This window comes from Microcaecilia unicolor, chromosome 9 (genome assembly GCF_901765095.1).
Source record: "Microcaecilia unicolor chromosome 9, aMicUni1.1, whole genome shotgun sequence".
Lineage (NCBI taxonomy): Eukaryota > Metazoa > Chordata > Amphibia > Gymnophiona > Siphonopidae > Microcaecilia > Microcaecilia unicolor.
The window spans coordinates 194,477,597-194,503,209 of NC_044039.1; the positions used below are offsets into that span (position 1 = coordinate 194,477,597).

General features: G+C 45.9%; 1 protein-coding gene across 1 annotated transcript; it reads right to left on the reverse strand.

The window, feature by feature from the left end:
* Positions 1-4,389: 4,389 nt before the first annotated feature.
* Positions 4,390-25,285, reverse strand: DLK1 (delta like non-canonical Notch ligand 1). Its single transcript, XM_030215487.1, has 5 exons — positions 25,063-25,285; positions 20,290-20,353; positions 14,297-14,427; positions 10,047-10,188; positions 4,390-6,113 (listed from the first exon to the last, which is right to left on the reverse strand). Exons 1-5 carry the CDS (start codon positions 25,130-25,132, stop codon positions 5,369-5,371), a joined length of 1,152 nt encoding a protein of 383 aa, XP_030071347.1. The 5' UTR covers positions 25,133-25,285; the 3' UTR covers positions 4,390-5,368.
* Positions 25,286-25,613: the final 328 nt, after the last annotated feature.

The following is a 25,613-nucleotide window of genomic DNA, read 5'->3' on the forward strand; positions in this document are numbered from 1 at the left end:
TGTTATTTACCTCATAAGGCCATATGCACTGAAAACAAATACATAAGAATCCTAATATATTATAGAAACAGAGAAAAATAAAGGTAGATAAAGACCATTTGGCATATCCAGTCTGCCCTTACATACATACAAAAATAAATAAAAAACAAATGCCATTTACTCTCCCTATCACTCCCTTAGAGATCCTATGTACTTGCTCAAGCTCTCCTGAATTCAGATTCTGTTTTCATCTTCACCACTTCCACCTCCTGCTGTTCCATGAATTCCAGAGGCTGTTCCATGAATTCACCACTGTTTTGTGAAGAAGGATTTCCTCAGGTTACTTTTTGTGTGTGTTACATTTGTACCCTGCGCTTTCCCACTCATGGCAAGCTCAATGCGGCTTACATGGGGCAATGGAGGGTTAAGTGACTTGCCCAGAGTCACAAGGAGCTGCCTGTGCCTGAAGTGGGAATGGAACTCAGTTCCTCAGGACCAAAGTCCACCACCCTAACCACTAGGCCACTCCTCCACGCCTTCTGAGTGTAACTCCTTTCACCTTCATCCTATGCCACTTAGTTCCAGAGCTTCCTTTCAATTGAAAGAGACTTGCCTCCTATGTATTTATGTCATCAAGTTATTTAAATGCCTCTTTCGTATTTTCCCTCTCCCGCCTTTCTTCCAAAGTATACATATTGAGAACTTTAATCCTGTCCCCACATGCTTTATGTTGAAGACCACCGACCATTTTGGCAGCCACCATCTGGACCAACTCCATCCTGTTTATATCTTTTTGAAGGTGCAGTTTTCAGAAATCTACACACAGTATTCTAAATGAGGTCTCATCAGAGTATAAACGAGAAAACAAAGCAATCATTTTAAAATGTTTATTAAAATAGAGAACGAAATACCCAAGTCTGAAAAAAAAAAAAAAAGCAGCTGACAAACGAAATCAGCAGAGTGCTGTGCGGAATTTGTCTTCATTTTACAGAAAAGAAAGATCTGTCATGTCATCATAGTGGGATTTGGTAGGGGGAGACCCTAGCAGAATAAATCTTTTTTTTTTTTCTTTTACTTTCATGTTAGAACCAGAAAGCAAAAGAAAAAAAAATACTCATTTCAAAACACAGCACAAGTGTACATAGAACATGAATACAATTTGAAAACAACCCCTTGGCTAAACTTTACAAACTCTATGGAGCCCTTTTAATAAGCAGCACTAAGGAGTAGGGAGCAATTCTTTGCGGGGAGCGCCAGTAGCGTACCAAAGTCAGTGCAGGCAGCAAAGGAGTGCATGGAGCAGTCGGCTCCACCGGTCTCCTGCCCCCTCTGATGTTACTTCCTGTTCCGGGGCAGGGGACTAGCAGAGCTGACAACCACAAGACTGCTCTGTGCATCTCCTTGCTAGGAGAAAGAGGGTGGGGGTGATGCACTTTGGGGTGTGGGTGACTTGCTTTGGAAGGGTGGGGGTGTGACGCACCTCAGGGGGAGGGTGTGCAGCGACAACCCACCCTGGGTGGCAAGCAAGTTAGGTACGCCATTGGGGAGTGCTAACATTTTCACACCAAATATGCATGTAAATGATTCCAGGACTGGCATATGCATGCACTCCACATTAGATCAAAAAGCCACTTAAGCACTATAAATGCAAGCATATCCTATATAATAATTCTCACTTCCAACGTTCTAATGTGCCTGGGACCGTCGCTCCCTCGGAGGTGGTGTGCTAGGCAGGCTAGAACGCACTGACGTCAGTGACAGCTGATTCCCAGGCAAGGGGAGGAGTAGGGAAACACGCGTGTTTCCCTACTTCTCCCCCTGCCTGGGAAACAGCTGTCAGTGTGCCGCTCCCTGCCACTTCGGAGCAAGTGGCAGGGAGCGGGGCAACACAGACCCCCCCCCCCCTACCCGATGAGCATAAACATCCCGTGTCCCCTCACGCAACTCCCACCGAGTTCCACACTCCGCCCTCCCTCCGATTTCAACACCCCCCCCCCCCGCGTTACAACCCACTGGACCCCCCTTCCCGCTGAAAACCGTCCCCCGCCACCGTCAAGTACCTGTGCTGATGGGGGACCTCAACTCCTGACAGCCGAAGTCCTGTTCTGCCCTTTGCGGCGTTCCTTCCTCAATGATCTTCTGTTCAAGTTCCTGTATGTACACCTGACGTCAGACGCACGCACAGAAACTTGAACAGAAGATCATTGAGGAAGCAACGCCAGGACAGACGAGAACAGAACTTTGGCTGACGGGGGTTGGGGTCCCCCGTCAGCACAGTTACTTGACGGCGGCAGGGGACGGTTTTCGCCAAGAAGGGGGGTCGACAGGGTCGCGGAAGGGGGATACAGGGGTCCGTAACGCGGAGGAGGGGGGTGTTGAAAACGGAGGGAGGATAGAGCCTGGAACTCGGTGGGAGGGGCGTGAGGGGGCCTTGAACTGGGTGGGTGGCAGGCCAGGGAGGCTGGGGGACAGAGCGACACAGCGAGGGAGGGTGGGGGATTGCCTTGCTAGCGCCCATTTCCTTGCCTTAAGAAACGGGCCTTTTTTACTAGTCTTACATAATGGGGTAGATTCATAAAATGGTGAGATGATAGGTGCTATCAGCAGCGTACCAAGGGTGGGGCGGTAGATGCGGTCCGCCCCGGGTGCACGCCGCTGGAGGGGTGCAGAGAGTGGCCACGCGCCTGTCGGCTCCGCTGGTTCCCTGCTCCCTCTGCCCTGGACCATTTAGACGAGACCAGTTATGCCAGGTCTATGGCTGATGTAAGTTTGTGCACCTAAGTGCACAGTGCAGTGCATGTACATTATAGAATTCTATAAATTATACACATAATTTGGCACCGTGCCCATTCGCCATCCACATGTGCATCCCTTTCACGTTTACATGTCAGCACTTACACGCTACCTTATAACATAAGATATAACATAAGTGTTGCTATACTGGGACAGACCAAAGGTCCATCAAGCCCAGTATCCTGTTTCCAACAGTAGCCAATCCAGGTCACAAATACCTAGCAAGTTCCCAAAAAAGTGCAATACATTTTATGCAGCTTATCCTAGAAATAAGCAGTGGATTTTCCCCAAGTCCATTTTAATAATGGTCTATGGGCTTTTCCTTTAGGAAGCCATCCAAACCTTTATCAAACCCTGCTAAGCTAACTGCTTTTACTACATTCTCTGGCAACGAAGTCCAGAGTTTAATTACATGTGAAGTGAAGAAACATTTTCTCCAGTTTGTTTTAAATTTATTACTTTGTAGCTTCATTGTGTGCCCCCTAGTCATAGTATTTTTGGAAAGATTAAACAAGCGATTCACGTCAACCCATTCCACTCCACTCATTATTTTATAGACCTCTATTGTATCTCCTCTCAGCCGTCTTTTCTCCAAGCTGAAGAGCTCTAGCCACTTTAGCCTTTCCTCATAGGGAAGTCATCCTCATCCCCTTTATCATTTTTGATGCCCTTCTCTGTACCTTTTCCAATTCCACTATATCTTTTTTGAGATAAGGTGACCAGAATTCAACACACTATTCAAGGTGCAGACGCACCATGGAGCAATACAAAGGCATTATAACATCCTCATTTTTGTTATCCATTCCTTTCCTAATAATACCTAACATTCTCTTTGCTTTCTTAGGTGCCACCGCACACTGAGCAGAGGGTTTCAACGTAACATCGATGATGACGCCTAGATCCCTTTCCTGATCGGCGACTTCTAATGTGGAACCTTGCATTATGTAGCTATAATTTGGGTTCCTCTTTCCCACATGCATCACTTTGCACTTGCTCACATTAAATGTCATCTGCCATTTAGATGCCCAGTCTCACAATCTCGTAAAATCCTCTTGTAATTTTTCACAATCCTCCCGCGATTTAACGACTTTGAATAACTTTGTGTCGTCAGCAAATTTAATTACCTCACTAGTTACTGCCATCTCTAAATCATTTATAAATATGTTAAAAAGCAGTGGCCCCAGCACAGACCCCTGGGGAACCCCACTAACTACCCTTCTCCATCGAGAATACTGACCATTTAACCCTACTCTCTGTTTTCTATCTTTTAACCAGTTTTTAATCCACATTAGGACGCTACCTCCTATCCCATGACTCTCCAATTTCCTCTGGAGTCTTTTATGAAAATCCAGATACACAATATCGACCAGCTCATCTTTATCCACATGTTTGTTCACCCCTTCAAAGAAATGTAATAGATTAGTGAGGCAAGATGTCCCTTCACTAAATCCATACTGGTTTTGTCTCATTAATCCACGCTTTTGAATAAGCTCAGTAATTTTGTTCTTTATAATAATCTCTATCATTTTACCCGACACCGACGTCAGGCTCACCAGTCTATACATTTCCCAGATCTCCTCTGGAACCTTTTTTAAAAATTGGCGTTACATTGGCCACCCTCCCGGTACCATGCTTGATTTTAAAGATACATATTACTATAAAAGAAACTGAGTGCCTACATTTTCTTTGCAGAAGAAGAGGCTCCTAATTGGTGCCTTCAAGGACCTAAATAAAGGCACTCTGTCTGAGAATTGCCCTCCTAATGTGTGAATTAGTGTGCAGTAACTGTTAGGCTATGGCTGTGGTATCTGTTACCGCACTGGCTAATTCATGTGCTAACTGCTTACCGTGTTGTAGGGCAGGAAACGGACAGAGGCACTTGTCCAGAATACTTATTCTCTTCGTTCACTTTTCCATTATTTCCTTTTCATCATGAGTTGTGGAATCTGGCTTGGACTATTTTCCTGTTTTGTTAAAGTTAAATTAAAAAAAAAAGTCTTTATTGTCTTCCTTTCCCTATCAGGCAGTTTCGGCATGGTGTTCTCTGCCTGTTGAGATAAGGATAATTTCTTCTTATGTATTTATTTCGGAATCAACTGAAGACTTATTTGTTATTTTGTTAGGCTTCAGTTCTTTTTATAGCTTCTGCTTCCCTTTTTTTTTTTAAATTATTTCTCATTTGGAATCTGTATTTTGTGTTATCTGCTTTGAACCTGTTGATGGGACATGGCAGATTACAAGCACCATTACTATTACCATTATGGACAGGGAATAAACATGAACTCCCCGCTGGAGCTGGTGGTTGATAATTTAGCACACTCTAGTTGTCACTGGTACCGATAGCGTGGATGTACCTACCGATTCTTAAACAGGAGACGGTAAATGCATTTGCCCTATCTGTAAGTATTTTTGTGTGGAATAACTTTGTGGGAAAATAATAGGAACACCCCCAAATTTTAGTGCACGGGCTTTGCATCCACCTTTGATTCATTTTTGTGGTAAGTGCAAAACTTTACTGCACTCTACGAAAAAGATCCCCATAACAAATACCATTTTTCTTGTTCTAGTACACTGCTTCCAGGGCTTCTGAAACAGCTCAAATAGCAGTGTAGGTTTTGCTGTAATTAGTCAGTTTGATCTTCTCTGGGAAAATAATGTTAACTGAAAGGTCCTCACCATTCTTTGATTTCATGAGGCAGTTTTTCTTCTTGTGCAAAAGGTGGCTATATTTAGCATTAGCAAGCCACATTTCACATTTAGAGAAAAACACAATCCCCGTTGTGCCCAACACAACAAGACACGTGAGCAAGCCCAGAACAATGAAGCAAATCACTTGACTTCTGCTGAGTAAGGGGTCTGTGTGCTGGATGGTTTCTTTAACGGTGATCTTCAAGACCTCATGTTCCTGGTGCTGCACTGATTTGCGACGGGCACTTGGAGGCATATTGTAAGTGTGTGCTGGTCTCCTGCCCGCATTCACTGCATAAAGGCTCGTGTTTCCATTGGGATAGTCGCAGGTTTTCCCCACAAATTCTGGCTTACACGTGCATTGAAATCCTCTCTCTGGATGCTCATGACATGTTCCTCCATTTTCACAGGGGTTGCTGCCACACAAGTCCACGCGTTGACTACAAGACTCGCCGGTGAAGCCAACGGAGCAATGGCACCTGAAGCCTAAGCCAATATCTGTGCAAGTGCCTCCATTTTCACATGGATTGGGTTCACAATCATCAACATCCAATTCACAAAAATTACCTGTAAAACCAGGAAGACACAGGCAAGAGGCATAAGGTGCAAAACCATTACCATCCACACAAGTTCCTCCGTTCTGGCAAGGAGAGCTAGGATAGAACAGAAAAACAGGAAGAGGGGTTCATAAACAGCAGAAAATAAATTCAGTGTGAAAATCCATTTATCATTGTTATTCTTAAAAATATCACTCTATATATACCCTTTGTGTAACATTATGAAGGTATGCATAGTAAGTAATAACATACTTTGTCAACCATTTTTGATATTCAAGTTGCTCCCTAGCAATTCCATTGAACCCCTAGGAGCAGCCATATTGCCAACAGTTTTACCAATGATCAAAAATGGAATGGGACCTCACTACTGATGCAATATATGCGATGCTATTAAAACCAGGGGTCAAATAGTCTATGGAAAGCAATTTGATATGTATTGGAGTCCATTTTAGAAGCATCTCTGTGTGCGTGTATGCGTGGATTGAATACACATGACAAAGGCGATTACAGAAAGTGTAGATGTCCAGGTATTTCCTATTTTACAAAATGAGAAGACACGTTAATTTAAGCAAATTTCCATATCGGCTTTTGCACCAGTTTTAAGGCGTACGTACTACTACTACTACTACTACTTGACATTTCTAAAGCGCTACTAGGGTTACGCAGCGCTGTACAATTTAACATAGGACAGTCCCTGCTCAAAGGAGCTTACAATCTAAAGGACAAATGTACAGTCAGTCAAATAGGGGCAGTCTAGATTTCCTGAAAGGTATAAAGGTTAGGTGCCGAAAGCAACATTGAAGAGGTGGGCTTTGAGCAAGGATTTGAAGATGTGTAGGGAGGGGGCTTGGTACAATGTATACTACTTATATACTATACTACTTAGATTGTGAGCCCATTAGGGACAGCACTGGTACCTGTATAGAAAATTGTACTTATTAACTGTACTAGGTTTCATGAACGTGCTCATTTCAGTCAGGTCTGTAGTAAGTACCCTTAATTGTGAACTTTTTTTAATGAAAAGCAAGAAAAAAAGTTGGCAACTTTGCTGGAAATAGGTACAGTTTTGTGAAAAGGGGCAACTATACAGATAAAATATTCACAAAGGAAAAATATTCAACATAAAGGAATCCTTCACTTGCTCATCTTCCAATATAGTATATGTCATCCAGTGTAAAGAATGTGACAAAAGGTGCTATATATATACACCGGAGTCTGTAACACCTCTCCGGTTCTATGTAAGCCACATTGAGCCTACAAATAGGTGGGAAAATGTGGAATATAAATGTAACAAATAAATAAATAAATGACAGCAAATGCACATGGATGTTGCAAAATTGCCATTTCCATGTATCAGTGCCAGAACTTGTAGATGAAAGCTGCCAAATGATGCCACCCTTGCTTGCAGCGTAGAGTTTTGCAAAATTGCTGCTCCTGTTCTGTATGCCAGCAAACATATGTGCATTTCCTGGTGTCCTTATACATATTTTGCAGAAGGATCTGCATTCAGAAGAGCCGTTTATAAAATATCAGTGAAATTGTGAATCTCTTAACCTGGACCTTCCATTTTGCACATGAATCCCCTATGCAAAAAGGGGCTTCAATTTTATCATGGCTGTTCCCAGAGACTAACTACAGTAGAAATGAGTTTTTAAAAATGTACACAATAATGAGTTGCTAGGAGTAATGGTAACTGAAGCAACAAATAGAAAGGCAAAATAATGCTTCAGTGGTGCTGATAACCAAAATGGGGTCAAAAAGTCTAGAATGAATTCAAGATGTGCAGATGTAAATATAACAACTCAGACAATATCACTCTAAATCAAAAACAACATATCTAAATAAATATAGGTACTGATACACAATGCACAATAATACCAAAAATTATATATATATATATATATATATATATATATATATATATATAGATATAGATATAGATATAGATATATATATATATATATATATTAGGAGTATTATAAAGAGTTATTACCTTAACACATACTAACATGCATTAACACTCTTTTTATTGCAGGCATAGGCACCGGTTCTGTGGGTGCTTTGGATGCCTGGGCATCCCCAATACAGTAGACTCCGGTTAATTGGGACACTTCGGGACTTGTGTATTTTGTTCCAATTAAGAAGCTGCCCCAACTTACGGTTACCATATGTCCGGTTTTACCTGGACACATCCTCTTTTTGAGGACACGGCTGGGCAACTGGGTGGGTTTTCCCAGCCTGCCCATTTGTCCGGATTTACGGACAAACAGGCAGGCTGGTGGGCGAGCGGGCCTAGTGGTGTCCTATCCTCCCCTCCCCTTACCTTACTTTACTGCCTTGGTGATCTAGCAACCTCTTCAGGGCAGGAAAGAGCCCCCTTTTTCCTGCCTGGAGCGGCTCCAGACTGTCTCTTGCTGCCTGTGGTCCCGGCGCCAATTCAAAATGGCCACCGAGAGTTGAAGCGGCGGCCTCACGAGACTTCTGCAGACGTCTCGCAAGGTCACTCTCAGCGGCCATTTTGAATCGGCGCCGATACGGTAGGAAGCAAGACAGTCTGCAGCCAGACTTCTGAAGCAAGACTTCTTTCCTGCCCTGAAGAAGTCACTAGACCACCAAGGCAGTACAGTAAGGTAAGGGGAGGTGAGGATAGGACACCCTTAGGGGGTGTGACGGAGGCGGGGTGGGGATGTGGTGGGGCAGGACATGTGTCCTGTTTATGGGGGGAACAAAAATGGTAACCCTACCCCAACTAAACAAAGTTGCAGATAAAAGCATTTTCTGTCTGCAGGAAATGAAAAAAGAAGACTGTCACATAGCTTTATTGGCATGACTGTCCCCATGGGAGACAGTGGTGCACTGGTCCAAAAAAATTGCATGTAGTGGCGTAGGAAGGGGGGGGGGGGGGTGGGAGGGGCGGTCCGCCCCGGGTGCATGCGCTCAGGGGGTGCCAGCCCCGCTAGTTCCCTGCTCCCTCTGCCCCGAAACAAGTAACGTGCACTCGGGGCGGATCTGCCCTCCCGCAGGTAAGAATGCGGTCCGGGGGGGGGGGGGCTTGCGGTCCAAGGGGTGCACCGCAGGGGGGGGGGTCGCACCGTGCTGCACCTGGGGGGGGTGCGCAGCGGCGACCCGCCCCGGGTGTCATTAGCCCTCGCTACGGCACTGATTGCATGGCAGCAACAAGAAGAAATGGGTAGAGTTGACACACCCCCTGCATTTACCACTGAGGTTTCAAACAAATTTCCTGTGAGGTTTGAAATTGCACCATATTCACCAAAAAAAAAGAAATTTTATAAAGGAGCAGTGAGGCTGTCATTGCACAAAAGCCTACAGGTCACACCTGTTTTATAAATACATGTTCCTTTGGACCTTTGCATCATAGCCTTCCCACAGCTCCTGTACAAAGTCACATCTGCCTCAAGGCGGGAGTAACTTTATCAGTGGCGTACCAAGGGTGGGGCGGTCCGCCCCAGGTGCACGCTGCAGGGGGGTGCTTCCTCTGACATTACTTCCTGTTCCGAGGCAGGGAACCTGCGTCCTCTGATGTTACTTCCTGTTCCGAGGCAGTGAACCGGCGGAGACGACAGCCGCGTGACTGCTCCCTGTACCCCCAGAAGGTGATGCGCTGGGGGGGGGGGTGATGCACCATGAGGGTGCACAACAGTGATCCACCCCAGGTGGCAGCTGACATAAGAACGCCATTGAACGTTATGCATGTGCGTGTTGGTAAAAATCAGTGCATATGAATGTATTTTATGAGATAGATGCACAAGTGCTGATTCTGCTATTATGTGTATATAAAAGGGCAATTTTGGAAGTGCCCTTTCCTGAGCATGTAAAATGCTTTTCTAAATGTTCTAGTTTCTTACAAATTTACTCCCTTAAAGTGACAGAAGACACCAGCTGAGCCTCATCTCTAAAGCGTAGTGCAATGTTAAAAAGATCCCGTTTTTGAAAAGTGATTCAAAATGTGAATATGCAATAGAACAGTTTGCTCAGGTAAAGAGTGAGATATCTGAAATTGGCACTAACCCATTGATGAAACAAGGTCCTTTTTTAAGCTGGCAGTTTTTTCCAGTGAACCCCTGGGCGCACAAACAGATGTATCCACCATCCCCTGTCTCTATGCAGGTTGAATCGTTAGCACAAGGCTTTGCAGAACAGGGATGAACATCTGCATTGACAGAATAGATACAGTCAATTTTAATACAAATAAGGACAGATGTGAAAAAGTTCTCAGAAGGATTATACACTTCACTTTGCAAAACTTATTGTTGGATAAAAGGAACTTTGTAATACCATCTCAGTTTAAAATGCATTACGCTTGCAGTTGCATTTCAGAGTACTTCATTAAAAAGTGTGCAATCAGGACATTGTAGAGGAAAAATCATTTTGCATAATAACATAAAGCAGCTGGGAAGACAACAAACACAGTACCATCAGCAATCATTGAAAAGAATTGGATTGGGAGAAAGGACATGAAAATGGGTGGAAAGCAGGGTATCAGCTGTACCAAATTACAGTGCCTGATAGCAGGTTCAGCAATAAACATCAATGGGGGAATTCTACAAATGGGGGTGAATTCTATATATGACACCCCAAAAATCAGCACCAAAAAAGCACTATTCTATAAACCACGATTAAAGTTAGGCGCAGATTGTAGAATAGCGCTTATGCCTGGGAATCACACCTAAATTTACCCACGGCCATTTATACTAACTATGCCCATTATTCTATAACTACCCGCATAAATTTTAGGAATGCTCCCGTTCTGCCAATGACCCTCTCATTTCTGTGCTCCTTTTCTGAACTTGCGTGAAAAAACGTAGGCGTGGAGCCTGCACCTAAATTTATGTGCACATATTTTAATTAAATGTAATTAGCGCCAATATTGTTTGTTAAGCCGATTATCTGCACTAATTAGCTCACTATTCAATTAAAGTGTGCGTGCAAACCGGGCATGCCACCCACATTTGCATGTGCCATTTTTAGCAACTTGTATAAAACTCGGGGGATGACACCTAAAGTTAGGTGCAAATTAGTTGCCATACCTTCGGAATGACAATGGGAGTTAATAGATGTTAGGCACCAAAACGGAGCTGAAATAGAGTGCCACACTGCACTTAGGCGCTATTCTATGTGGGAGGAGCATGGGCGGGGTATGGCCCTTACACCTACATCAGTGCGCTTTTTATAGAATAGTCGTATTTTTAGGTACCAGCGTTTACCCCAGCCATAGACATGGTAGTAAGTGGTCACATCTAAAGTTTGATGCATAACTGCGCAGTTGCGTTAGCATTCTATAACAGATTTGGCGCCCGACTCTGCCATTATGAAAATACTAGCTTAGCGCCCAGTTTTTTTGGCACTTAGCTTTGGGCACCATTTATAGAAGTTTCTTCCAAGTGGCCAATATTCAGCCCATGGCAGTGACAGCCATGGGTATAAATAAGTCCAGATATTCAATGCCAGTCAACCCGGATGTTATGTAGGGACCCACATAGCTAAGCAGGTAAAGATCGGACTGCCTCTTGTGCAGTCCTACCTGCTTCTGTAACTATGCAGGCAGTGGCACTGAATATGGCTAGTGCCGGTAGAGTGGAGGAGTGGCCTAAAGGTTAGCGCAGTGGGTTTGGGAACTGGGTTCAGTTCCCACTGCTGCTTAATAGTTGGGGCAGTGGGTTGAGATCCTGGGGAACTGGGTTTGATTCCCACCACAGCTCCTTGTGACCCTGGGCAAGTCACTTAACCCTTCATTGCCCTGGAGTGGAGGAGTAGGCTAACAGTTGGTGCAGTGGGTTGAGATCCTGGGGAACTGGGTTTGATTCCAACTGCAGCTCCTTTTGATCCTGCGCAAGTCACTTAACCCTCCAGCGCTCCAGGTACAAATAACCTTAGATTGTGAGCCCTACTAGTGACAGAAAAAGTACCTGCTTTGACTGTATCTACAGAAAGGTGGTATACCAGGGGTGGACTGACCAAACAGGCAGCCGGGCAGTGCTCAAGAGCCCAGAGGGTCTGGGGGAGCCCAGTGCCTTTCTCCCCCCCCCTTCACACTACAGTTCCTCAAGCATCAAAAGGCCCTCCCCAGGCCTACTTTGAAGGGCCCTGGTGGTCTAATGGCCTCTTCAGGGGCAGGAAAGAACCCCACTATTTCCTATCCTCTGCTTTGTCCGGTACCATTGCATCTTCAAAATGGCTGCCAAAACTTCCTGCGACAGTCTCATGAGACTGCCGAGACCCACAAAACTGCCTCAGGAAGTCCCAGCAGCCATTATGAAAAACAGGAGGTGCCAGGTAGAGTAGCGGCGATGGGCAGGAAAGAGTGGGGTTCTTTCCTGACCCCCAAGGTCAGTAGACCACCAGGACTCTTCAAGAGAGGCCCAGGGGGCTGTAGTGTGTAGGGGAGTGTTGGAAACAAAGATGGGGGTGGTGGAAGGGGCCTGTGGGGGCCCAATGACCATTTCTACCTGTGGCCCAGGTCACTGTCAGTCTGCCCCTGTGGTATATCAAGTGTGGAATAAACATAAACATGCATTATCTGGTGGCTTCTCCCCAACTTGAGTCTGGACTGCTGCAGCCATTCAGCATGGTTTAAGTAGGCAAGAGACTTTCCTGCCTGCTTAAACCATGCCAAAAATTTACCCCCCCCCCCCCCCCCCCAATATCTTGATTGTGCTCTATAAAGAAACTCAAGAGAAGGCAGAAGTTATTCAAAATTAGGGTGAATACTTTTCTGCTCCTATCAAAATTGCTTAGTACATAAATATGGCCTCCACTCAAGTAAACCAGACAAGAAAGGGGTCGATATTCAGACTATGGGAGGAAGCTGGGCTGCTTCCCGTGGTCAGCGGTGAGTCTGGATTTTCAATGCTGGACTGATTCCAATGACATTGAATATCCGATTTAATTTTGGCCAGTTCCAACTTAACCGGCCAAGTCAGTATTCAGTGCTAGCCGGTTAAATTTGAACTAGCCAAAGATATTCCAGCTATTTACATGGCCATATTTGGCTGCCAAACTTAGCTGGCAATGCTCTGAAAATTGGCGGATAACTACTTTTATCACGAGATATAACCGGCTATATGCTAAGCGCTAAACAGCAATATTCAGCGGGAGACAGCCAGCTATCTCCTGCTGAATATCACCGGATAGCCAGCTAAGTACCATTTAACCAGCCAGGTGCTGTTCCTGACCGGTTAAATGGTTCTAAATATTGGACGGAAAATGTCCAGCTTCAAAAATGACCAGCTTAACTGATAATTAAACATGATGTCCTGCACAACTTATCGCTGCTCTAAGGAACATGCAGCATTTGGAAAATTCATGCCACATTGCAACAGCCCTGCTTCAAAACACTGCCACATCGCAGGTCTGCAATGAACCAGCATCCTTTTCTGCAAACAAGGTGTGAGGAACTGAGAGCTTAAAATATAATCTTAGCGGAGGTAGCAACAGAGAAGTGTCAGAGGAAAGCAATGTTCTACGAATAATGAGGTAGATATGCAGAGACGATATGGATGTGAGGTACTAAACCAAGCTCCGGAACAACAGGTCAACATGAGATAAAACTGGGACCATTAATGAACGCAAAACTGGAAGTTAGATAGAAAGCCTCTCACCAGCAGGAAGATTTCTATCATATTTACTTTAAAAAAAAATGGAAGCAATGACCATTCCCCCTCCTCCAGATATTCAGCTCTATTTAACTAGTCAGAACGGCTGCTGACTGGTTAATTAGTGCTTAACCAGCTATCCGTCGATATTCAAAAGGGGATAACTGGATATCCCCCGCTGAATATCCCCAGTTAGCAGCTAGTGGATTCCCAGTTATATTGCATGATATAACCGGCTATCTGCCAGTTTTTAAAGTGAGTTTAGTGGCCATATTTGGCTGCGTGAAGCCATAGAATATCTTTGGCCAGTTTCAAGATAACCGGCGAAGTCTGAGCATTGACTTAGCTGGTTATCTTGAAACTGGCCAAAAATAAACCGGATATTTAATGCTGGCCACCTGAAAGAGCGCTGACTGTGGCATTAGCCAGTCTCTCCCATGGTCTGAAAATCGGTCTCCGTTGGTCTGGGTGGGGGGCAGTGATAATTAAAAACAAAGAGTGCATAATTTATATGAACAGCTCATTCCTCATTCCTTTTACAATTCCCTCCCAAGGGGACATCAAAGTCAAGCCATAGCAAACTTCAAACACCAGATGGCATGCTATCCCTGCAGTTTCATCCTGCAGAATCTGTGGCTCCACAAAAAAATGAAGGAATGGGCAAACCTGTGTCACAAAGGCTGCCCACCCATCCTGCTTCACAAATGCACTGCCATGGCTTGGTGCAGCTGCCGTGCAAGCAGCCTGGAAAAGGCACACACTGGCTGCAGAAAGGTCCTTGCCAGCCAGGCTGACACCTGAAACAACATTTTAACAAGTGGAATATTATTACTATTACTGTATTTAAACAGCGCATGTAACACTGGATAATCGGCTTCTGTAAAAGTGTGATTTCTACAATGCAAGACAGTTCTAATGCACGTTTGCGAGTATTGGCAAAGTCCATGATGTTAGAATAAACTGTAAAGAAAGATTATCTTAGGCAGCAATTCTTTAAATTGGCACCTCATTTTAGGTGTCACAAAGGGACACACATACCACCAATTATATAACCGCTCCAGGGTGCGTTAAAGACATTATAGAATAACGTCAGACGCACGCACACAAACAGATTCCAACTTGATCACGTCATTTGTCCACGCCGCATGGCCGAGAAGAGGACTTCAGCTGGCGGGGGTTGGGGTCCCCCGCCAGCACAGATACGCGATGGCGGCGGGGGAGGGTTGTCGGCGGGAAGGGGGGCTCGAGAGGGTCGCGGCAGGGGGGTCCAGGGGTCAGGAACTCCGAGGGGGGGTCTGGAAATCGGAGGGAGGGGGTCTTTGCAAATCGGAGGGAGGGAGTTGTGGTCTTGAACTGGCAGCTGCGGGTGGCGTGGGGGTTGATGTGCCTGGGGGGGGCTTGGGTGGTACCTGGGGGGGGGGTTGATGTGCTTGGGGGGAGGGGCTTGGGTGGTGCCCAGGGGGGGGGTGTTGATGTGTTCGGGGGGGGCTTGGGTGATGTACCGAGGGGGGAGGTTGTCTGCGGTGCCGCGCTTGTCGTGTTGCAGGGAGCGGCGCAATCACAGCTGATTCCCAGGCAGGGGGAGAAGTAGGGAAACACGTGTGTTTCCCTACTCCTCCCCCTGCCTGGGAATCAGCTGTGAGTGACGTCAGCCTGGCTACGGAGCCTAGCTCAGGAGCCACGGACTCAGGCAGCTACTTTAAAACATTGATGGTGAGAATTATTATATAGGATTAGTACAGATCTGTGTTGGCAGAACAACAGTTAGGGATGTCTACCTATGGTAGATCAATGGCTGGCATAAGTGGACGTCCCTACGGGCACTATGCAATGAGCATAATTGATAGTATTATATACGTTGCACCTGTCGCTTGATGACATGGCCATTATGCCACCTACATATAAGCCCCCTGACAGATCCACACGAAATGATCTAGGCACAGTTTATAGAATGGCGCCTAGCACTTGCATAGAGGTTCTCAACCCAATCTTTGGGACACACCTAGCCAGTCAGGTTTTCAGGATACTCACATGAGATCAATTTGTCTGTACTGCCTTCACTGTATGCAGGTCTATCTCATGCACATTTATTGTGGGCATCCAGAAAACACAACTGGGTAGGAATGCCCATGGGACTGGGTTCAGAACCCCTGACTTACACTCAAGACTGCCAATTATTGGAACCAATTATGGGACCAGGGCCGGTCTTAGCAAGTGCGGGGCCCTATGCAGACCAATTTGACAGGGCCCCACCCTAGCCCTGCCCCACCCTAACTCCGCCCCACCCTAGCTCCACCCCCACCCTAACTCCAGAGCCGGCCACCCCTCTCTCCGAGCTCCAAGGCCCCCAGCTCCAGGGCTTGTCGATCCTACACAGTCAATGCCAACTGAAAACCATGTCTTTTTCACAAACACAGATACACCCTAATCCACTATAGAATAAGTAGTAATATTTAAACTTTCTATTTAGACAAAAATTAAACTGAACCCCCAAGATGCCAGACTCTGCATACAATACAACACCACAGAAACAGAAAATGTGCCCTAGTACTGTGCAAAATATAAAGACAACAGATGTAAATTTGAAAAAAAAACCTAACAAATACCAATCACCACTTTACAAATTAACAAATAGAAATAAAACAAATATAGAAAATAAAATAATAGCATTTTATTGGACTAATACATTTAGCTTTCAGAGGCCAAAACCTCCGTCCTCAGGTCAATACAGTATAGAGCTGTTAAAGTATCCTATCCTGACCTGAGGAAGGGGGCTTTGTTCTCTGAAAGTTTGTCAAAATGTATTAAAATTAGTCCAATAAAAAGATTACCTTATTTACATGTTCTATTATAAACATTTATTAGCACAGCTACAATACTATATCCTAAAGCAAAAAAATAAAAATATATATTTTATTTACAGTTTGTCGTCTCTGGTTTCTGCTTTCCTCATCTTCTTTTCACTGTCTTCCTTCCATCCAGCATCTGTCTTTGCTCTCTCTCTGCCATCCAGTGTCTGCCCTCTCTGCTGTCCCCTTCATCCAATGTCTGCCCTCTCTCCCTGCCCCTTTTGTGCACGTCTATCTCTGCCCCTTCCATTCACTGTCTGCCCTTTCTATCCCTTCCATCCACTGTCTGCCCTTTCTCTCTGCCCCTTCAATCCACCATTTACCCTCCCTTTCCCATCCATCCGGGTCTGCCCTCCCTTTCGCTCCCCCTTCCATCCAGGATCTGCCCCTCTCTCTGCCCCTTTTTTTCAGCCCCCAGTTCCAGCCCCACTATCCCACCAGTCCCCCGTTTCAGCCCCAGCCCTTTTCTCCCACCAGTCCCGAGCTTCAGCCCCCAGCCACTCCTCCCTGTCCCCTTTTCAGCCCCCAGTTTCAACCCGTCCCCAGCCCTTTTCTCTCACCAGTCCAAGCTTCAGCCCCAGCCACTTCTCCCTATCTCCTTTTCAGCCCCTAGTACCCACAGTTTCAGCCCCTGCCCCTTTTCAGCATCCAGTCCCAGTACTAGACCCCTTATCCCACCTACCCTCCTTTTCAGCCCCCAGTTCCAGCCCCCTACATCCACATGTCTTGTATTAGAGCCCCCCCTTTTCAGCCCCAGAACCATTCTCCCACCTGACCCACGCATGCCCCATTTTCCCACCAGCCCCATGCATGGCCCCCATTTCCCATATGGCCCCTTCTCAAACCCCAGTTCCAGCCCCCTTCTCCCATCTGAGAACCCCCATCCCACACCCTTCTCCCACCTGAGTCCCCCTTACCCCCTCCCCCCAAATGAGAACCCCCATCCCACACCCTTCTCACATCTGAGTCCCCCTTACCCCCTCCCCCCAACTGAGAACCCCCATCCCACACCCTTCTCACATCTGAGTCCCCCCCCCTGACCCGACCCACCTACCAACTCTTTTCCCCTGCTGCACCCACTAACTTAAAAAAAAACTTGAGAAGCGCCGAGTAGCAGGCAGAGCCTCGCGTCTGCCCTGCTAGTAAAAATCTCCTGCACGTTGTTGTGCCGGCCTTCCTGCATTAAGTCCCGCCCTCCTCTGAGGTAATAGGCTCTTCCCGCATTAAGTCCCATCCTCCTCTGAGGTAATAGGCTATTACCTCAGAGGAGGGCGGGACTTAATGCGGGAAGAGCCTATTACCTCAAAGGAGGGCGGGACTTAATGCAGGAAGGCCGGCCCGACGACGTGCAGGAGATTTTTAGCAGGGCAGATGCGAGGCACTGCCTGCTACTCGGCGCTTCTCAACTTTATTACATTACAGCGATCGATCGTCGGGGGTGGGAGCAGCAGGCGGGGCGACCCCAGGCGTGCCGCGCGGGGCCCCCTTGAGCGCGGGGCCCTATGCGGCTGCCTCGGTCGCCTCGCCCTAAGACCGGCCCTGTATGGGACACTTTTACTATGATGCGTGGGACATTTTTGAATGGGGACAACCATCTCTAAGGGCGCCCAACTCTAAGGACGGTGCCGCGAAGGGGCGAGGCAACGCGTATTATCGAAACAAGATGGACGTCCATCTTTTGTTTCGATAATATGGTCAGGGACGCCCAAATCTTGACATTAGGTCGACCTTAGAGATGGTCGTCCTCGGTTTTCAGCGATAATGAAAACCAAAGACGACTGTCTCAAAAACATCCAAATCCAAGCCCTTTGGTCGTGGGAGGAACCATCATTTGTAATGCACTGGTCCCCCTCACATGCCAGGACACCAACCGGGCACCCTAGGGGGTACTGCAGTGGACTTCAGAAATTGCTCCCAGGTGCATAGCTTCCTTACCTTGGGTGCTGAGCCCCCCCAAACACCCCCCCCCCAGGTCCGCCTGCCTGAAGTGCACTGCACCCACTACAACTGGTCCAGGGACCTGTATACTGCTGCGATGGACCTGAGTATGGCATTTGAGGCTGGCATAGAGGCTGGCAAAAAAGTATTTTTAAACTTGTTTTTTAAGGTGGGAGGGGGTTAGTGACCACTGGGGGAGTAAGGGTAAGTCATCCCCGATTCCCTCTGGTGGTCATCTGGTCAGTTGGGGCACCTTTTTGAGGCTTGGTCGTGAAAAAAATGGACCAAGTAAAGTTTGCCAAGTGCTCGTCAGGGACGCCCTTCTTTTTTCTATTATCGGCTGAGGACAACCATCTCCTAATCATGCCCCAGTCCCGCCTTCACTACCCTGCCAACACGACCCTGTGAACTTTGGTCGTCCCCGCGACGGAAAGCTGTCGAGGGTGTCAAAAAATCAGCTTTCGATTATGCCGATTTGGACGACCTTGCGAGAAGGACGCCCATCTCCCAATTTGTGTCAAAATATGGGCGTCCTTCTCTTTCGAAAATAAGCGTGATAGGCACCTACACACGTTCAATGCACGTCAAATTAGAACTACCGCACGGCTACCGCGTGCCCTGGGCAGTAATTCTAATTTTGACACGCATCCAAAATGTGCGGCAGAAAATCATTTCTATTTTCTATCGCATGGCGCTAACTGGGCGGTAACCGGTAGTGTACGCATCTTAATGATTACCGCCCGGTTAACATGTGAGACCTTACCACTATGAAAATGGGTGGCGATAAGGTATCAGGCCCAAAATGGACGTGTGCTGATTTTTTTATTTTGCCACATGTCCATTTTCGGCAAAAAAGGACCTTTTTTGCAGGCGTGCTGAAAAATGGGCCTGCGCATGGCGCGCCTTAGTAAAAGGGTCCCTTTGTGCATAAACGCTACTGTTCTATAAGGGGTCCTTTCACAAAGCTGCGGTAAAAAGTGGCCATAGTGCTCCCATATGTTGGTCTTTCCCAAATGCTAAGGCCATTTTTACTGTGGCCAGAAAATGGCTGATTTTCCTTTTTCTGAAATAATGTCCATGCGCTAATGTTGCATTTCCAAAAATTCGCGTGTGAGCCCTTACCACCATCTATTTTGTTGGCAGCAAGGGCTCACATGCTAATAACATGCTAATCAGTTAGAGGATCTTTTACTAAGCTGCGGTAGCATTGTTAGCTCGTGGTAGAAATCAGCTGGCGGCTACCGCCTGCTGATTTCTACCACGAGCTAAAAGTGCTACTGCGGCTTAGTAAAAGACCCCCTTAGAGCGTGACAATGCGGATGCACTAACTGATTAGCATAGAAATTCCCACTCTCTACCCCCCCCCCCCCCCCCCCCGGCATGCCCCCCTCCCAGAAAAATTGTAAAAATTATTAGCCCATGGTTTGCGCACGCCCGTTGCGTCTTGCGGTAACCATGCGCTAGCACATATTGCAACTTAGTACAAGGGTCCCTAAATTAGGTATCCTAGTGGTGCCAGCTTATCGGACTACCTTGTTATTGATTTTTACACTATAAATTATAAGACCTATAAAAAGATTGTTTCTTAAGATAAACTAACCTGCAACAACTGCATATCTCTCCTTCAATAAACAGTCCTGACATATTTTCTGCATTTTTCAAGGCTCTACATGCAGTTGTGCCTTGCTTATCTTCATAATCACCATCCCAAAACAGCCTGGTATCAAATACCTACTTGTTACGGTGTGAACTGACATGTGTTAGTCTTCTGTGGACTATTCATAAGATTATTTAAAATTTGATGATGTAATATCAGCATCTTTTCTCTTTACCCTAGCCATTGTTCATTTTTAGCTTTTTAGGTCTCATTACCTGCACTCTCCAGGAGTTTCACAGAATCCATTTACTGAGTGACAGCCAGGTCTGCAATCTACTTCTAGAAGAGAGAGACACATGTCCAAAAATAATAGTTTAGGTAACAGCAGGTAATTAACATACTCCAGTAATGTCATGCAGAGGCAGTAATTCTCAGCAAACATGTGGAAATGATCTCTAAACTAGTTGGAAATGTAGATACATTTGCTTCTGGCTGATGAACAGAGCTAAATGTAAGTTAGATCTTTTGCTTTCTTCAAAACAGATATTAAGTTGGACCCTAAAAAATAAGTTCTGGCCAAAACCTTGTCCGACCAATGTTCAAAAGGGTTTAACCGGGCAAGAAAGGCTCCTACCTGGTTAAACCCCACTGAGCGACACAGCCAGGAGTGTAACCAGACTTCGGTGGGAGGGGGGTCCAGAGCCCGAGGTAGGGGGGCACATTTAGCCCCCAGCCCGGCGCCGCTGACCCCCCCACCACTTTTGACCACCCCCGGCGCCCCTCCCCCATCCCTTTTGACCCCCCCCCCCCCTTCTGCTGACGCCAGCCCTCCCCCGCCAGGTACCTTTTGCAGGCAGGGGGCCGTCAACACAGGGCCCTTTTTCCCGCAGTTTGGTAAAAGGGTCCCCTTTATGTGCTAAAGTTAACCAGGCGCCGGTCTGAATATCGTCCAGTGCCTGGCTAATTTCCGGGTGACCGCTGATACCCGGATATTCGATGCTAAGAGCAACCCATGCCCTGGCATTGAATATCTGGGGTCGGTTCAGCCCACAGACGTGAGCAGCTCAGACATCGCTTAATGCCATGAGCTAAAGATCAGGCAGAGTGTTCCCAGAGGCAAAGGGATAGATTCTACGCAGAGCACCAAAACTGAAGCACCAGGATGATGTGTGTTGTGTGCAGTGCATTTTTTCTAGCAAAAAAGGTGCTGGTACTGAAATGCTAGGCCACCCTTCAGGGGTGGGGATGATCACTGAGCGACCCATCCCACAATAGCCAGGCCCCATGCAACCAGTCACAGAATCTATGACAAGGCAAAATTGGTGTGTAGAGCCTGAGCTCTTTTATTAAAACTTGGGCTCCATGGGTCAATTTTATCAGACAACGGAAAAAGGTGCTGGTACTCAGTACCCCCAAGTACCCCCTCAAAAAAAGCCCTGGTTGTATGAATTCTATAATGGCAATTTTGTGCGGAACTGTCATTATAAAATACTAGTGAGAAATGCCCGTTTCGGATAAAAATGAAATGGGCGCTAGCAAGGTAATCCCCCCCCCCCCACCACCATCCTCCCTCCCTCCCTCCCGAGTTCCAGACCCCCCCCCCTCCATCCCTCCCTTCTGATTTCCACACCCCCCTCTCCCTCCCTCCGTCCCTCAGTCACTTGGTTACGAGTTTGTGATTAAAGTTCGCAGCGCTCTCCCCGCTGCTGTCACTGAATGTGTGGGACTCCCCGCTGCTGTCACTGAATCTGTGGAACTTGTGCATTGTGCCTTCCCCGCCCCGCCCTCTACGTCATCGCATTTTGATGCGAGGGCAGAGGTACAGTTACTGCAGGCCTGCCCCGCCCTCTACGTCATTGCGTTTTGACGCGAGGGAGGAGCTACACTGACTGCAGGCCAAACCGGATATCTCTGGCGCCTCAAGTTTCCGGCTAGAGGCTTCATTGGAACGTTGGAGGTGCCTTTTATATATATAGACTAGTGTAAGTCGCAGTTTTTCATCTAACTTTAATCGTAGGCACTTATACCATTCAAAGGCTGGTGAAAGTGCTCTCACTTTACTAGTTATATGAATGATCTTAAACCCAGCTATTCAATCATTAAGTCAATTTATAACAACATTCAATCCAAAACTTCTTTTTGTATTCCAACCATATGAAACCTTATTCTTTGTTATGTAGAAAATTCTTTTGAGCTTATACCTTCATGCTTTAAAACATTTTACAGCTTTACATTGTATCACTTGCAAATCTTCCAACAAACATTGCATAAAATGCAGAACACGGACGCCTCCACCTACATGCGGCATGCTTCGCAATTTGCTGCCTCAGGGTTTGGTCCGATATTCAACTTCTGATTGCTCCAATACCTGCCAACTGTTACCCCAGAAACACAGCTATCTCCCAATCCCACTCAACTTAACTAGTGACAGTTAACTCCTACCACCCAAAATTTAGTGCTATTTAAGCGGTCAGAACGGATGCTGACTGGTTAAACAGGTGCTGGTACACTACCCATGGCCCTCCCACACCCATTCCCCAAAAGTTCAGTGCGGTAGAATTAGCATGCCCAGCTTCTAGAACAGTGATTAAGGACAGAAGGAATGGATCCTAAGGAGCTTAGCCGAGATTGGGTGGCAGAGCCGGTGGCGGGAGGCGGGGATAGTGCTGGGCAGACTTATACGGTCTGTGCCAGAGCCGGTGGTGGGAGGCGGGGACAGTGCTGGGCAGACTTACACGGTCTGTGCCCTGAAAAGGACAGGTACAAATCAAGGTAAGGTATACACAAAAAGTAGCACATATGAGTTTATCTTGTTGGGCAGACTGGATGGACCGTGCAGGTCTTTTTCTGCCGTCATTTACTATGTTACTATGTTACAACTGCTAATTGATTAGCACCAATTAAAGTCAATAATTGGTTGTTAACTCCAGTGAACAGTCAACTATTCAATTAAGTTGTACGCACAGCCAACTTTATTCTATAAATTGTGTGTGCTAATTTGCACGCTAGGTACAGTTTGGGGCACCCAATTTTAAAGAATCTGGGGGAGAGTGTACACTGATGATGGCACCACTGAGTTAAATCATACCTGTGCTTATTATCAGAAAGTAATCAGCTCACGACCTGACAGAAATGCCAGCCGTACAGTATCTTTCAATTCTGTTTAATTAGTCCTCCATCATCTATTATGAATATTGATAATCTTTTGGATTTTCGTAGATGCACTAAAACCTGGCTATTTGATTAGGCATTGACCTTAGATTTTATAGATTTGTTACTGTACATTGTAACTTTATTGTATGATGTAAGTACAAGTGTTGGGTTTTCTATATTGTAATTTTTTATTATGATGTCATTTTAAATGTTTGTTATTGATTGTGCATGTAAGTTTGTAACCCATTCTGGGTGTTATCAGTAGCCGTCTTCAAACCTAAGGTAAAAGCCCACCTTTTTGATGCTGCTTTTAACTCCTAACCCTTATTCACTTGTTCAGAACCCTTTTTTTTATCATCCTCACCTTAATATTCCCTTATCTTTTGTTTGTCCTAATTAGATTGTAAGCTCTGTCGAGCAGGGACTGTCTCTTCATGTTCAAGTGTACAGCGCTGTGTACGTCTAGTAGCGCTTTAGAAATGATAAGTAGTAGTAGTAGTCTTTGGGATTCCGGAATCTTGCTATTATTTGGGTTCTGGAATCTTGCTACTCTTTGGGATTCCGGAATCTTGCTACCCTTTGTCCTTATCCCTTATTTGTCCTGTTTGTCTGTCCTAATTAGATTGTAAGCTCTGTTGAGCAGGGACTGTCTCTTCATGTTCAAGTGTACAGCGCTGCGTACGTCTAGTAGCACTATAGAAATGATAAGTAGTAGTAGTAGTAGTAGTAGTAGAGCGGGCTAAATACGTCAATAAATAAATGAAGTAAATAAAAAATAAGATTTAATATTTTTGTTCTTATATTGTAGAGACATCCCTGTAAAAGTGCAGCTGTAATGAAATGAATAACTCACTTGTGTGCCGCAGCCTCCTCAAGTACAGTATTTGCTATTGTGTGAATTAAAAAAAAGAGATTTATCTACCTATATGCTAATAAAGTATAATGACCACTGATGCAGCATGCTTTTTAAAACCTTATCATCAAAAATATCACATAGCAGTGCCATTTCCACAAAGGATTGCAACCTGCATTATTTAAAATGCTTCCAGACTGCATGTGCTGATGATCCAGTTTCTAAATTCAATGGTGTGAACTCTTCAAACCCTGCTTTAATGTAACAAATTTCTTAAAGGCAACATAAGCCGGAAAGGCAAAAATGTCTCCACCGCGAATCTGGCTAGGGTACGAACTAGTTAAGCGATTAATATAATAAATAAGAAACATATGCCTGAGTCCTTTCTCTATTCTATAACACGGGCTATAGATGTTTGTGTCATTTTCTTATGTTGAGAATTCTTCACTTGGATTTTTGTAAATGATATGCTGTGGATGGAAAAAAAAACAACCCCAGCCAAGATGTATGGTGTGCTGCTAATGGTTTGTGGTTAAAGAGATAAATCTGATATCCCATGCTGATTGAACCACAAGAAGCAATATTCATTAATCAATGGTGCACAGCCATGAGCTATACTTAGTCGTAGGCACTGTATTCATCCAATATTCATTCATCCTCTGGAATTTAAATGATTGCATGAAACATATTATGAGAATACACGTGGCAGGTATCTTGTGTTTTTAAGCATAGTGAGTTTGAAAAGTTATCCTGGAAATGCATAGTGGCATGATGCACACATTCAGAAAAACGAGAGGCACGAAAGCTATATCCCAAACAAAAGAGGACACGAGGAAATAAAAGGAACTTAAGCTGAAGAGATGCAGCCTGCACTGAGAAACAATATTATTCTGACAGGAAAAATACACCAGATAAGCAATGTTCGAGCTACGACATTGTCATGTGCAGGTGTTCAGCAGCCTATATTCAGGGACAAATCTAAGCAGAGCAAACGAATGCTCTTCTTGCAAAATCCTGGAAAAGAGTAAATTCGTCATCTCACCTTGGGAGGCAGAAACCTGAAGAGAAATGAAAAGGCAGCAGAAAATCCAGGCAGCTTGGAAAAAACCCATCGCCAGTTCAGCAAAGCGCTTCACTTTCCATTGCACCTCAGATCTGAGTTGGAGCGTTGTTCTAAGGATGTGCAGTGAAGGGTGCTGGCTTTTCCGGGACCGGTGCCAGCTCCGGGCTCAAAGCTCTTGAGCTGGGCTCCTTAGCTGACTGGGGCGTCTTGGCTATGGAGTAGATGATGCACGTCGTGTGTACAGTAAACTGTTATTTAGCCTTCAAGATAATCAGGGCAAGGGAGGAGGAGGAGGAGGAGGGAGACGTTGCACTCAGTGCATTTGCCACAGGGTGGCAGCTTGCAGGGATGGCAGCAGCAGCCTCTCTGCCACCCGTACCGATCGGGTTCAGCAAGCAGAGCAGGCTGCTGCTTCTCTCCTGCCTCCTGCAGCCAATTGGTTTCACTCTGCTCAGGGGAAACAATCGGGAGAGGTCGGAGATAGCTGCCATGTGCTTGCATTGCTGGTGCAAAGAAAGGGAAGGAGGAAA

What these genes read in the sequence shown, in the direction of transcription:
- DLK1 (XM_030215487.1), bottom strand. Translation starts at nt 25,132, where the DNA reads ATGGGTTTTTTCCAAGCTGCCTGGATTTTCTGCTGCCTTTTCATTTCT. An exon ending in TCAGGTTTCTGCCTCCCAAG is followed by an intron (nt 20,354 to 25,062) that starts GTGAGATGACGA and finishes TCTCTCTTCTAG; the next exon opens with AAGTAGATTGCAGACCTGGC. An exon ending in GGGCAGCCTTTGTGACACAG is followed by an intron (nt 10,189 to 14,296) that starts GTTTGCCCATTC and finishes CTGTCAATGCAG; the next exon opens with ATGTTCATCCCTGTTCTGCA.